The sequence below is a fragment of the Carassius gibelio genome, chromosome B4 (assembly GCF_023724105.1).
Source record: "Carassius gibelio isolate Cgi1373 ecotype wild population from Czech Republic chromosome B4, carGib1.2-hapl.c, whole genome shotgun sequence".
NCBI lineage: Eukaryota > Metazoa > Chordata > Actinopteri > Cypriniformes > Cyprinidae > Carassius > Carassius gibelio.
The window spans coordinates 23,587,192-23,601,490 of record NC_068399.1 but is presented as its reverse complement, the minus strand read 5'-3'; the positions used below and the strand labels follow the sequence as shown (position 1 = coordinate 23,601,490).

Below are 14,299 nucleotides of genomic sequence, written 5' to 3'. Positions count from 1 at the left end.
CCTCCATCTTTTTTACTTGTGAAAACTTACCCTTCAGAATTTTGAATTGCCCACTTTAAGGTCTGTGGGGCTTTGTCTGGCTTTGACAAAAGAGGCATGTTTCTCTTTCCGTCTTGTCCTGGAGAGCCTGATCTGTTCAAACAGTGTCACTCCTGCTTCACGTTCTCTTGTTTTAAGCAGCGCTGGTTCAGCCCGGTTCACTTACTGTAGATGCACACACTATGAAAAGAAAAAATATAATTCAATGTACAAATATGCATTACATACATTACAGTCAAATATTTATGTAGACTTTGTTAAATCTGCATGTGTGTTTTTATTTGATTTTGGTTTATGCTGGTGTGTGTGTGTGTGTGTGTGTGTGTTAGGAACTTGCAAATTTAAATTTAGAAGTTAAATTAGTGTTATGTGTTAATTTAACTCAACTGTAAATCAGTCCAGTGCCGTCTCTGAGCCAGTAAAGCATACACAGGGCTCCTGTGGTGTAATGTCTCCCCCTAGTGGCGGATGTGATGAACATCTTGCACTGCATTAAATACATTTTAAATCAAAACGACTTAATTAACCTGAAGTTCATTTTGTTATATACCGTTACTCAAGTTATTCCAACCTTACATTAATTTCTTTCTTCCGTTGAATACTAAAGAAGGTATTTTGAAGAATGTTGGAAACCAAAGCCATCAACTTAGTATTTTTTTTGTACTAAAGTTAAAGGCTACAAGAAACTGTTTGGTCACCAACATTCTTCTTCTATGTTCTTTAGTGTTCAGTAAAATAAAAGAAACTCCTATAGGTTTGGAACAACTAGAGGGTGAGTAAATGATGACATAATTCTCATTTTTGAGTGAATTATCCCTTTAAGTGGAATTGGAACGCAACAAGTGGAATGTGAAATTAATTTATTTATTTATTTCAGGCTGAGAATAACCACAGCTGGACATCGCTCTGGGACGCAAGCCTTCTTTCAAACACATCACAGTTATCCAGCTGAGATCAAACCAGCAACCTCTGAACTTTTCACCTATTTCTTAAGTCTTGCTTCAGGTACATAATTAACAACACAAAGACATTAAGAATATAAAAACACTCGATTTTGCATAGAGCCTAGACTATAACAGTTTGGGCACCCCTGCCTAGACTATAGCATAGAATTCCTTTCAGTTTGAGCCTAAGTAAAGTGGTCTTCCAGGAGCAGGATTGGTTTCACCTGCTGTAAGCAGATCATTCCTCTGAAGCCACAAGTGTTTAATGATTTTAAAGGTCTTTATGCTCCCTAAGAGACACTTTTCTGAGGTTAGCTACAACCTTTTCAGAAAACACATCTGATGTCAGTTGCTGTGTCTCATATTGAAGGCTGCGCCCTCTGGTGGTCACATTTGGATTCTGCGTTTCAGTCTCTTCTGAAATGAGGCAGTGTCAATGGTGTATGCGACCACCAGAGGGCGCAGCTTCTCCAATTAAACCTCATCACAAGAGATCAGCTTTCTCGAGCCTTCAGCTATGAATGACTTGATTAAGTTGAGGTAGGCTTGATAAGATCCTCCAGATGTAGGTAGACATGCTCATTTAGAATTAATGGGGTCTACATTTTAAAATCAGCATTATTACTAAAGCGCAGAAAACGAAGTATCTCAATTCCCTCTTAATAAGATATATTACTGGGAGATAATGACATATATATATATATATATATATATATATATATATATATATATATATACTTATATTTTTTTTATATAAGTAGCCTGCTATATTGATCTCAGTGATTTACATTACAAGACATCAAAATATCATCTTTCTTTTTGGCCATATAAATAGCAGCAGCTGCACCATATTCTCACTATATCATTAGCATTAGTCAAGCAAAATACCGTAAGAATTATGTATACACGTTAAAAAAACATACATTTGAACTGCTTAAAGATATTTATCCCCTTGACGAGCTATAGAGTCGAGACGATTGCTGGGACATTCCAACACTTTATGAAACTTAATATTAACATTTTAAATGCACTTTTATAAGTCATTTGCACATTTTTTTTAAATTGCTTGGTATTCTCAAATTAAGTTACAATAGGATAAAGTATTCTAACACATATATATATATATATAATTCAAATAATATATAACTCTATCAAAGTTGATATATAATTCAACTTTTACCAAAGGAATCAAACACATTGGCTGCGTCCCAAATGATGTAGGCCTACTACTATACACTGTGCACACTGCACTACTATATTAGTATACTAGCATACTATATAGTTTGTGATGCATTCGATTCATTTTGTACGAGTAGTGCAAGTCATCTTGGACTTCCTTCGAAAGAAAGTCACATGAGAATGAGCAAATGCCAGTTTTCATGTGCAGAATTGTGCGACCTAAAGAAAAAATATATATGTTGTTAATCAAACGTACATATGAAATGCATATGTTTATGTGCTGTTCACCAGGATACGTGTTGTGCTGGATAAAAGAGCCGAAACCTCTAGTACAGATGAGTTTATTACAGACCATTACCGTGGACATGTCATATAAAGGGATATAGCGGATCCTTTAAACTCTTTTTAACACTGAACTACATGATACTGAAAATGCGTTTGTTTTGTTCTAAGCCCTGAGACTGAGAGATTAAAAAAGAAAACATACAAGCTTTGGCCAATGAAGAGAAAACCATTCTGCACAATAACTCTTCTGTTCCTGGTGTGATATGCAGTTTCACTAGGAACTAGAGTACTAGGTTGACGCATAGAAACACTGCTCGTGTATAAGAAGATCAGAAACAGCATTTTAGCCATCGATTTTCAGATCTTTGGCCACCATCATGGCTGTGACGGGGTGCAGCGTTCCACGGTGCTCCTTAAAAGTCTTCACTGCCTCGTCACTGAACTTGGAGTTGTAAACTTCCCTAAAGGAGAAAGAGAAAAGGAAAATAGCCTTGATGAGCTCTGGACAATTAAAAACAGAAGTGTGCACGGTTGCTCATTGTTGCAAAGAAATTGCATAAAGTATGTATGACTATGGACTTCTCTAAACAACTGTATGAATTTACCTGAAGAGTGGGCGAGTGAATTTCATTCGGCCCTGTTCTGTAGCCATCTTCAGCGCCAGGGGAACGGCTTCCTCCCAATGTGCCCTCACACAGATGCGCAACCACCTGCATAAAACAACCAATTTGATACCATCAAATACTGAAATATGTAATCATATAATTAAAAAACCACAACAACAGGGTGCTTACCTGAAGCGGATCTCAGCATTTTTAACACTGTTCAGCTGGTAGACCTCCTGCATCTTCTTCACATGGGACAGAGGAAGGGGAGCCTGGAAATATGTGAAGAAAACAGATACATTTTAAAGAGTTAGCTCACCCAAAATTGAAAATTAGCCCATAAATTACTCACCTTGAAGTCATCCTAGGTTTATATGACTTTCTTCTTTCAAATGAATCTAGTCAAAAGTTATTTTAAATATTGTCTTTGATCTTTCAAGATGTTTGATGCCATTTAGCGGGTGTTGCACTGCAACGGTTCATGAGAAGTTTAATAAAAAGTGCATTCATTATAAAAATAAAAAAAAGTCTCTCACATGCCTCCGGGGGGTGAAAGGCCTTCTGTAGCGAATCAATGTGGTTTTGTAAGAAAAATATCCATATTCACAATGTAATAATTGCTTTAATCTAGCTTGCGCTCACGGTTGTAAACAAAGCAGTTCCAGGGGAATGACATACAGTATGAGGTCGGTGTTGTGCATGTGCTGGTGAGTCTCGTGAAAACCAACGTTTGTTTACAGGAGCAAACGAAGCAACTTTTCTTTACTTTAGCAATCGAAAACCAGTCTCCTCTTGGTTAATATTGAAATCCTCCGACATTCTTCTTTACAAATCCTCGTTTTGTACTTCTTATTAGTGACCGTTGTTTTGTTTTGATCTCTCCGCTGCGTTTCCGCGTGTCACTTCTGAGCGGCATGCTCAAAGCTGACCTCATATGTCATTCACCCGGAACTGCTTAGTTTACGACTGTGAGCGCAAACTAGATTAAAATGATTATGACGTTTTGAAGATGGATATTTGTCTTACATAAACACATCAATTCACTACAGGAGGCCATGTGAGACTTTTTTTTTTTTATGGATGTGCTTTTTATTAAACTTCTCATGGACCGATGGAGTGCAACACCTACTGAGTGGCATCAAACATCTTGAAAGATCAAAGACCTTTTTTTTAATAACTCCAACTGAATTCATCTGAAAGAAGAAAGTCATATACACCTAGGATGACTGCAGGGTAATTTTTGGGCTAATTTTACTTTTTAGGTGAACTAACCCTTTAAGACTACTACTGCTTTCAGTTCCTGCGTCTTTTAATCTGCAGCACTAAATGTGTTTTTTTTACAGCATCACTTGCATAACAACATACTGAGACATTAAGACTAAATTAGATTTCTACATCAAATAAAAATTAAATAGGTATCTACACACAAAAAAAAAGATTCAATATTGAAATACAATTTATGAAATAATATATTTTTTTAAATCACATTTATATAAAATGCAACCATTTGATAACAATATTTAAATTGTTATTAAATAATAAAAAAATTAATATAAAAAAAACAAAAACAAATGTGCAGTCTGTACATTACATTTACATGTGTATATATTTCCCCCCCACCCCTTTCTTTCTTTTCTAGTCGTCCTCACATTAAAACTTTTTTTTTTTTTTTTTACAGTATAGGAAGTGCTAAGGTCAATTCTAGGATGTTCTTGACAAAAATATATACTGTGTTGATACTGTAGTCTCTAGACATGACTTGGGTCCCTCCTTCAATTTAGGATTTTAAAGTATTTATTACCTCTTGGAGTAACAAAGCCACAAACTCAATGAGCTGAGGAGAGTTGAGTTTCTTCACGTCTGCCTCAGTGAAACTTGCCAGGTCTTCATCTTTTGCCTTAACAGAGAAAGAGGAGGTTTAGCCTTAAACTCAATGTTATTTAGAGAAGCTGCACAACTGTGAAAGGCTTTGGTGTGGTTTAATAGGAGAACAGCTCACTTTCACCCATCTCTGGCACAGAGTAGTGCAGGCATCTGCCATAGAGGTATCATACCTGTGCACAAAGAGGTCAAGTTAAAATCAAATCACACACACACACACACACACACACTCCAAGCGTGTGCTCCAGTGCTCACTGTGGTTTGACGGGGGGCATTCCTGGAGTGTGCATCCATCCATTCCAGTCCACTTTATTCAAGATGTCCACCTGACAAAGAAACAAACACAGACATTTAAACAGGAAATAGAATTGGTTTTAGAATTCTCACAGGATTTTTGGTGGACCCCATCGTGAATGTTTCCAAATTACTATTATAATTTTTTTATGACAAAAGACTGAAATGATTATAAAAACATATGTGTATTCCTATATTACTGGGCTTTATCTGGCATCTTGCATACAATAATTATGCATCTATATGTTTATGTACAGAGTGAATCAGTTCTCACCTTGTCTTTGAAGTAAGTGAACAGATAGTTCTTCCATTCCTCTGTGGTTACACTGCCATAGGCAAACAGCTGGATGTAAGACTTCACGAAACCCATGAAGACCTCTAGAATTAAAAAGGCAGAGAAAGTATTTTCCTTTTATTGGTTTAAATGTTAAATCTTTAAATGCTTATTTATTTACACATTATTTTGAAGATATAGATGTTGTATATATTATATATATATATATATATATATATATATATATATAATTATTTGACATTGTCGTATAATAAATATAACAATTATAATTAACTTTTAGCTTGCTTTAAGTATTTTAAGATATAAGATTTAAGCTTGCTTTAAATATGTAAGTATATTTGATTGGTTGTATATTTATCTAAATATTATAAATTAAAATTAAATTTAAAAATATAAATAAATAAAATTAAAATATATTAAATATTATATATTATTAACATAAATGTTATTGTTGTTGATATTGTATATACATTCGGTCATCATGGAAAAAGTACTATGAAAGTCAATGGATATCATCCACTATTTGGTAATCCACATTAAAAAAAATATATTCCTTTGTGCTAAACAGATGAAAGAAACCAGTTTAGAGGTTTGGAAACTCATGAGGGGGAGAAAAATAAAATAAATAAATAAAAAATAAATGACAGAAATTTCTATTTTTCACTTTAACGTTTGACCTACTTTAAGCAGTATTGGCACTTTAAACTGGAGAGGAGAAATCATTTTGTGTGTACCTGGACCTCCCATCAGTTCCTCCAGATGATAAAGCAGAGCGAATCCTTTCTCATATGGCACAGAGGAGAAGGCTTCATCCACGTCCACCTCATGCAGACTCGGGACCAGGTTTGTGAGCACATTATTCGCTCCATACTGTTTGACCTACAGTACAAAACGATACAGCAGTGACTTGATTTGCCAGTAAACTGCATCAGGATATCGAAACAGAAAATCACCAAATGACAAAAAAGTAGTTGACATAAATTGCATGATTTGAGAATAATCTGCTGTAATTTCCTGTGATAATCAGATAAAAGTTAAGTGTGAAATGTATGTGTGACTTACAGACTCTTGAAGTTCTTTCCACCCTCCGATGCCTTTAAACTGCCTGAGCTGTTCACTCTCCATACACCTGGCAATCATTCTCTCGATGTACACCGTATGACCCTCATTCAACCTGCAGAGAAAGACATTTGTTACAGGGGTCATATCACAGAAAACAGGATCTTTCGAACTTCTGATCGGCATATTCAGTGTGTCTGACTGACCAGAAATGCTCCCAGGTCCTATTAGTCACCAGGTTTCCCGTCCAGCTGTGGGCGATCTCATGAGCAATGACCTGCGGCAAAACCAAAAGCACAGGGTGCATTCAAATTAGCAGAAGATATGTGATTTGGAACAAATTCACAGTCATTAACCTAAAAATGTTTTGATGCACAGATTACTTACACCAGCGAGGGATCTGTCTCCAGCCTGAAAAACACAACGATAGAGTAAGACCATCAACAATATCCATATATTCACTTGTTATTAGTACCTTATAACAATGCAACTAGCTAATTTTGCACTTTATATTTGCATTTTATACCTTCTCTGTAAACTGCCTTTTTATATCATATTAACCGTCTTTGTTATATAATTTTTATATTTTAATTGCCTTTGTTATATAATTTTAATTGTGTAGGACTACAGATGGAAATTAGCATAATGCTAAATCTGGTGCAGCCATCTTTTTAATGTAACTGCACATTGTCCTGATATAAATAAACTAAACTACAAACTACAAACAAACACTATTTTTATTACTTTCATTTAGTTTTAAATATTTTATTTATCTTTGTTTTTACACTGATGTGGTTCTGGTATATATTTCTGTTTATTTTTTATTAAATAATGCATTATAAAACAGATGTATATTCTATAAACATGAACAAAATTCAGGGTTATCACACTTTTTGACAAATTAATTTGACCTCTCTAGTTGAACAAGAACAAGAACCTGTCCAGAACCTACATAGAACGCGATTGAACACTTGTTAACTTTAGTCTCTAAATGTGGCTTTGCATGGCTGTGTGAACGCATCTAATAGTTGCAGAAGGCTGCATATATTTATGAAGAGGAATTTTACGGACCAGTACAGTGGGAGTGACAAATGTGAGGCAGGGGTTCTCCATGCCCCCGTAAGGAAAAGATGGAGGCAGCACCAGGAGATCATATTGGCCCCACACATACGGCCCTGCCAGACTCTCAGCCGTCTTTAACATGGTCTCAGTCTGATGAACAGAAAGCAGCAAACAGTGTTATCTGTTAGTCATATTACAATTCAAATGTTAAGTGGTGTAAAATATGTTTATCACAATCTGTCTTAAAGGGATAGTTCACCCAAAAATTTAACTTTTGTGTTTTGATTTTTAACTGAAACCATTGGTCTGTCAGTCTTATAATGTAAGTGGATGGGAATCACGGCTGAAACATACAATACAACAAAAAAAAAAACCTACACAAACAAAACCAAATTCAACTCCAAGGCTAGTGCCGATATATTGATGTGTAAAGACACAAAACGATCAGTCTGTGCAAGAAACTGAACAGTATTTATATAGTTTGTTCCCTCTGATTCACTCAACGTGCAAACTGTTCAAACTCTCCTGAGCGCGTTCTCAAGCAGGCACGTGAGGAGTCTTCTTCTTGCTTTATGGTGGATCGCAGACTAATAAGTGCATTACTGCCACCTATCTCTCAAATTGACCACTGACACGCTATCTACAATCTCAATTAAGAATGTCAGTAGTCTATTTGATAGATAGGTGGTGTTAATGCACTTATAAGTCTGCAATCCGCCATAAAGCAAGAAGAAGAAGACACCTAACGAGCCTGCTTGAGAATGCGCACAATAGAACGTGCTCAGGAGAGTTTGATCAGTTTGCACATTGCGTGAATCAGAGGTAAAAAAACTATATAAATACTGTTTTTTCTTGCACAGACAGATTGTTTTGTGTCTTTACACATCAGTGTATTGTCACGAGCCATAGTGTTTCATTTGGTTTTGTGTATGTTTTTTTTTGTTTTGTTTTATTGTAAGTTTTAGCCATATTTCCCATCCACTTACATTATAAGAATGATAGAGTGCAATGGTTCGAGCTAAAAATCTCAGTTTGTGGTCTACTGAAGAAACAAATTCACCTTAATCTTGGACGCCCTGGGGGGTAAGCAGATAAACATACAATTTTCATTTTTGGGTGAACTATCTCTTTAACATTCAAAAGTGCCGAAAACTCAGTCTAGAACATCAGAATAGAATCCTCTCACCTCTGAAAACTCAAACGCTGCCTCATCCACATACTCCTTCTCAGACCAAACTCTGGATCGCGGGCCGATTTCCCTGTAAACCGCACACAAAGATCAATTGCACCTCATCTAGGAGGTGTGCACATAGATCCTAAATGTTTGGAATTATTAAGATTCATCTCTAATGCTCACCTAGGCTGCGTCTATTTAATTAAAAGTGCAGTGAAAATAATGACATTGTGGAAAATTTTTACAATTTAAAATAACTTTTCAATTTTAATTTATTTTAAAATGCAATTTATTCCTGTGATCTCAAAGCAATATTTTCAGTGTCACATGATCCTTCAGAAATAAATCTAATGTATCTACTTAATGCTCAATAAACATTTCTTATTATTATAAATGATGAAGACAGTTGTACTGCTTAACATTTTGTTCTGTTGCATATATATATATATATATATATATATATATATATATATATATATATATATATATATATATATATATATATAGATGATAAACTACCATTCTACTCAGCTTAGAGTAAGATTTTAAGAATTCAATACTTTAAGCAAGGATGCATTCAATTGATCAAAAGGGACTTTCTATCTTTTAAACATTCCATCCAAAAATCAGTTTTAAACTGATGAACTAGAGCCATCAACTGTTTTCAACACTGATTAGAACATGCTGCTGGCATGATCTGCCCAACTCCATCCGAGCAGATCTTCAAGAAACGGCTAAAGACATCTCTTCCATCTACACTTGAACCTCTAACACAAGAAATATCTGTTCTATTTCGATTCAATCCACCTATTTTCTTTTTATTTATTGCTAATGCCATGTACAACTGACCAGGACTTGTCACAGCCCTTATATATTGTTGCTCTTTTGTGGATTTGCTCCTGTTGTCCTCATTTGTAAATCACTTTAGATAAAAGGATCTGCCAAATGATCAAATGTAAATGTGAATGTAAAAAAAAAAAAAAAATCATTGTTCCAAACTTTTGATCAACAGTGTACGTGACCATTTTTCCACTGTTTTATGGCCCTTTTGAATTAAAACAAGCTATGTTTGCTACTATACCTTTCTATATATAAATGACTTCTTATGATTGGCCAACCAATGTGAATGTGAAATACATCAGCCACGAGTAACAACAGCCACAACTGAATGCTGAATATGTAAATATGGCTGGTCATATGAAAATATGAGCATGGTTCTAAAATCAAAACTGGCAAAACAGAAGGAAGACAAGAGAAAGAACAGCAGAAGAAAGATCACCTGCTTTCCAAAGCGCCAACAACAATAGCAATGAGGTAAGAGGGCATTGGGACCTGCAGAAAAAGAAGAAGATATGAAGACAGCATGTGGAAAAACAACGCTTCATAAAAAATAAAAAAATGTGATACTGACCGGCTGCCTGAAGCGATAGATGACCCGGCTGCTGTCGCTCGGATCTGGTTCCTGACCATCACGCAACGCACTCATCAATGCCACAAGCTCTCTGGGGACAGACACCTGGGACACAGAAAAATGTTCCAGTGTTACCGGCAGAACTACTGTGGATTTTAATGAGTTTCCTTTTAGTTTAGATGTTTTGGCATGCACTTCAGTGCTGCTTCATTGAGTATATAACTAGTTCTTCAAGCAATTCATGCATGTTACCTGAGCATAGTAAGTGTGCTTCACTGATGGAGTGTCCTGACAAGGCACCATGGTCCTACAGTGAATGGCCTGTTGTAGGTAGAGACAGTCAGAGTAGAAAAAAAAAAAAGGGTTGGAAACCTTTGTTTGATCACATTGCAAATGCATAAAAAACACCATATTTAAGGTTAATTACACCAAAACTCAAGTAATGTAATGACTGCATAAATATTAATATTTCAAGGAAATTGCACATGAACCACAAGTCCTGTGGTGGAAAGTGAGATAAGATGAGAAATGGTGACCATTAATTGGTAGAAAAAAATAATAAAAACCGGTACACACAATAAACTGAATCTGAGATTTTGGATGATTGTGATGTCGTAGTCCTATGCAAACACAAAGGTTTAGAATTTGCTTTCAAGTTTAAGGCTTGTGGTATAAAATCAAGTGATTTCAAAACCTAAAACTACTTTCTGTCGTCTTATTGCATTTGAACATTCAAATGCATACTTTTTTTTTAAATCAAAATGCCATCTTGGCAACATAAATGCAACTAGTTATGTCTTAAGTGAACATAAACAGCAGGTAGAATATCAGATTTGTGTCAGATTTTGTACCTGTGCATTAAGCCTAATATACCTGCTGCTGTTTGTATCATTTAATGTTAATCAAAAAACCAAAGACATATTAAAACGGTGTCTAACATTAAAAAGCATAGTATTGTATATTAAATTTATACAGGTAAGATTTTGTTGCCGTTGTTTCTTTTTTTTAATCTTATGTGGTATTTCTTATTTCTGGTAGACCAATAGAGTTTGACGTTTCCAGCTAGGTCCATTTCATTTGTGTCTTTATTTTATTGTATTTTTGTCCTGTTGCTTGTAATTAATTAACATTTTTAATAAGTAATTAAAAATAGTGATAAAAGTTTTGGTCATATGATATCACCCACTCATAGCGAGGACATACCTGGCACTGGCTGAAAAGGTATGGATGTTTTTTCCCAGCAGTCTGTTTGGGGGTCAACCACTGCAGTGCTGTAGCACTAGGAGATGTCTCGTATTCGATCTCCACAATCACATGTTGCCCACTGAAACACACACAGATCATTTAAATACAAGTTGGGAACAATGAGGAAAAACTTTGCATCGAAATTAACAGGACTGTCAAAGTTGACTTGACAAACTCATCAAGAGAGTGAGTAAATTTTCACCCAATTCATTTTAAATTTTTGGGTGAACTATTCCTTTAAAATGAATGCATTCAATTAAATATATATATTTACTTTATAATAATTAAATATTCTTCCTTTGGGGACCTTGATTAGATCAAGACAAATTTAGCTCACTGACGATAACTTTGTTCGCAAAACATAGCATGCATTTGCAGGCATGTTTTACGGTGCATTTATCTTGTTAGTGAATCACTTAACACAAATAACTCAAATATTAGAAGTAGAAAACCAAACTGCTTTTCCTTAGTACAGAACAGGTTTGTGTCAGTACCGTGAGAGTTCAAAAGGCAGAGTGATCTCTAGCGGGGATCCCTTAAATTTATGCTTATTCCCCAGAGCAAACTGCGCAGCCTGGCCATTTGCAGAAACCTTAAAGATCTTCAAGTCCTTGGAGTCCAGCGTCTAGAAAGAAGGATCGAAAGTGAGAGAGAGAGAGAGACAATATTAATCAAACAATATATACCTAAATCTGTAAAAAAAAAAAAAAAAAAAGATATAATAACAAAAACTGTATATTTGCGGTGTATGGCTTAAGTTTGCAAACTTCATGTTTAAATAGGCATGACTTTTGATATTTAATAGTAGGTATTTTATGGTTGAGGTAACATCTTGTCAAAACAATTCATGGAAATCCATGTTTGGTATATTGGTTTTCACTTCATACCTTTGAAATGCAAACTGCATAGCAGTTATGTAAGCTTAGATTTATCTTTATTAAGTGCACCTGTACAACAAGTTCAGGTAAAAGTCTATCAATGTGATCTGGACGATTCTGAAATCAAAGTTCAGGTCAAACGTGCAGTAAACCAGGTACACAGTACGTGACTAATAAACCTCATTAATGATGAGATACATTTTACATTATTGACAATATGACAAGTAAAGAATACGCACATGCATTTGCAAACGCTGATGGTTGAATAAATGTATCAAATTTATAAACGACACACTCTGAATGCGATTAAATGTCATCAGGTTACGCTGCGGATTTAAATACAGTATCAAGTTCAGGTAGATATGCAACCCTACTGTTACTGTAAGATGAGCATATTTTACATGCATGGCTAAATAAACCGTCTTTATAATTAAATATTATTAGCGATTAGTAGCGATCTTTTTCAGGGAACAATCCATTAGATTCTAGTACTTATTACAAATGAACTAAAGCAATAATAACAATGTTGAAGCATACAGAACACTGCATCTTATGCACACATAGGTGTGTATGTGATTGTGAGGTGTAGTGATTAACTCAAGCAAACACAATGACAGCTTTGATGAACCAAATGAAAACCGTACCAGAGAAGCGAATTTATCCTCCAGAACTTCCACAGTGAGGGCGACTTTTCCTTTGAGCACGTGCCTGTCAAAGTCAACATGGTAAATGAGATTTAAGTGCTTGGTGGCGCACTTGGAGAGAGAGGAAAAAGAGCTGGGGTCTGACACAGGAGCCATGGTTGAGACAGAGAACACTCCGCTCGTGCTGCGAATGGATTTTAACCCACACACATTCACGTGACACCGGTTTGGTGAACGGCATCATGGGAGTTGTAGTTCTTCTGAGCTACAACCACGGCGAGAACGATGAACTACTGTCCTCTAGCGGCTGAGGGTGTTCATATAACTCAAATATGACCCTGGACCACAAACGCAGCCGGAAGTAGCTTATACGTTGATACAAATACAAAATTATAGATTTTAAGTAAAGATTTTAGGATAGAGAGAGAGAGAGAGAGAGAGAGAGAGAGAGAGAGAGAAAGAAAGAAAGAAAGAAAGAAAGAAAGAAAGAAAGAAAGAAAGAAAGAAAGACAGAAAGAAAGAAAGAAAGATTTTTACACTGTGACATTACTGTGATACACATAGGCTACTTTCATGATTGTAATAGAATACAGTAACGCGGAAATTAAATAATCTAATGTTTAAAGTACAATGCAGGTATATTTATGCAATTCCCCACCATGCTTTAATTTCATGCTAATTTAATAAAAATGTTTAACATAATTTTATAATGTTTTTTTCTTTTTCTTTATCCTAATGCCCCCTCTGCTATTAATATTAATTCAACATTAATTGTTACTGTTAAAGAAAGATTGACCGGACTTCAGTTCTTTTAAAGACGTTCACAGGCGCTTGTTGTAATGTCTTTACCCTCCACTAGATGGCGGCAAATGAACAGACATTTTAAATACAGGGTTATTACTGAAATAGTAATTGTTTTCATATGCCCCTTAAAATGTCAGTGTGTGAACATCTCAAGTGGACGGACTCAGGCATATTCATGGATATCAGCCATTCAGTTATTACATTAGCAACATCAGTTAAATCAGAATTTAAAGAAGAGGTCAAGAGACTGGTCAAGTGTGTGTGTGTGTGTGTGTGTGTGTGTGTGTGTGTGTGTGTGTGTGTTTTGAAGGATCCGGCTTCCTGTCAGTGGTCAGTGGATATCCCTCCAGGAAATCGGAAGATGGTTCCACCCCCCGTGGAGCCCCATACCACTCATTTACCAAGAGAGAGATTTATTTGTAGTAGCTACAGAAATATAGATACAGGCCTACGTTTTATTTTTTGAGAGGCACTTTAAATGCTAATATCACTTGTTTGTT

General features: G+C 35.5%; 1 protein-coding gene across 1 annotated transcript; it reads right to left on the bottom strand.

The window, feature by feature from the left end:
- Positions 1–2,487: 2,487 nt before the first annotated feature.
- lta4h (leukotriene A4 hydrolase) lies at positions 2,488–13,205 on the bottom strand. The gene is made up of 19 exons (XM_052555068.1): positions 12,996–13,205; positions 11,968–12,098; positions 11,432–11,552; positions 10,481–10,549; positions 10,229–10,333; positions 10,097–10,149; positions 8,830–8,902; positions 7,653–7,793; positions 6,969–6,992; positions 6,788–6,858; positions 6,585–6,696; positions 6,257–6,401; positions 5,502–5,605; positions 5,189–5,259; positions 5,052–5,106; positions 4,854–4,949; positions 3,242–3,324; positions 3,053–3,157; positions 2,488–2,908 (listed from the first exon to the last, which is right to left on the bottom strand). The coding sequence occupies exons 1-19, from the start codon at positions 13,149–13,151 to the stop codon at positions 2,791–2,793; spliced, it is 1,833 nt and encodes a 610-aa protein (XP_052411028.1). The 5' UTR covers positions 13,152–13,205; the 3' UTR covers positions 2,488–2,790.
- Positions 13,206–14,299: the final 1,094 nt, after the last annotated feature.

Coding starts and splice junctions, on each gene's coding strand:
- lta4h (XM_052555068.1), bottom strand. CDS start 13,151: ATGGCTCCTGTGTCAGACCCCAGCTCTTTTTCCTCTCTCTCCAAGTGC. Junction 6,697..6,787: donor AGGACCTGGGAGCATTTCTG/GTCAGTCAGACA, acceptor CTTTCTCTGCAG/GTTGAATGAGGGTCATACGG. Junction 5,606..6,256: donor GGAACTGATGGGAGGTCCAG/GTACACACAAAA, acceptor TTTTAATTCTAG/AGGTCTTCATGGGTTTCGTG.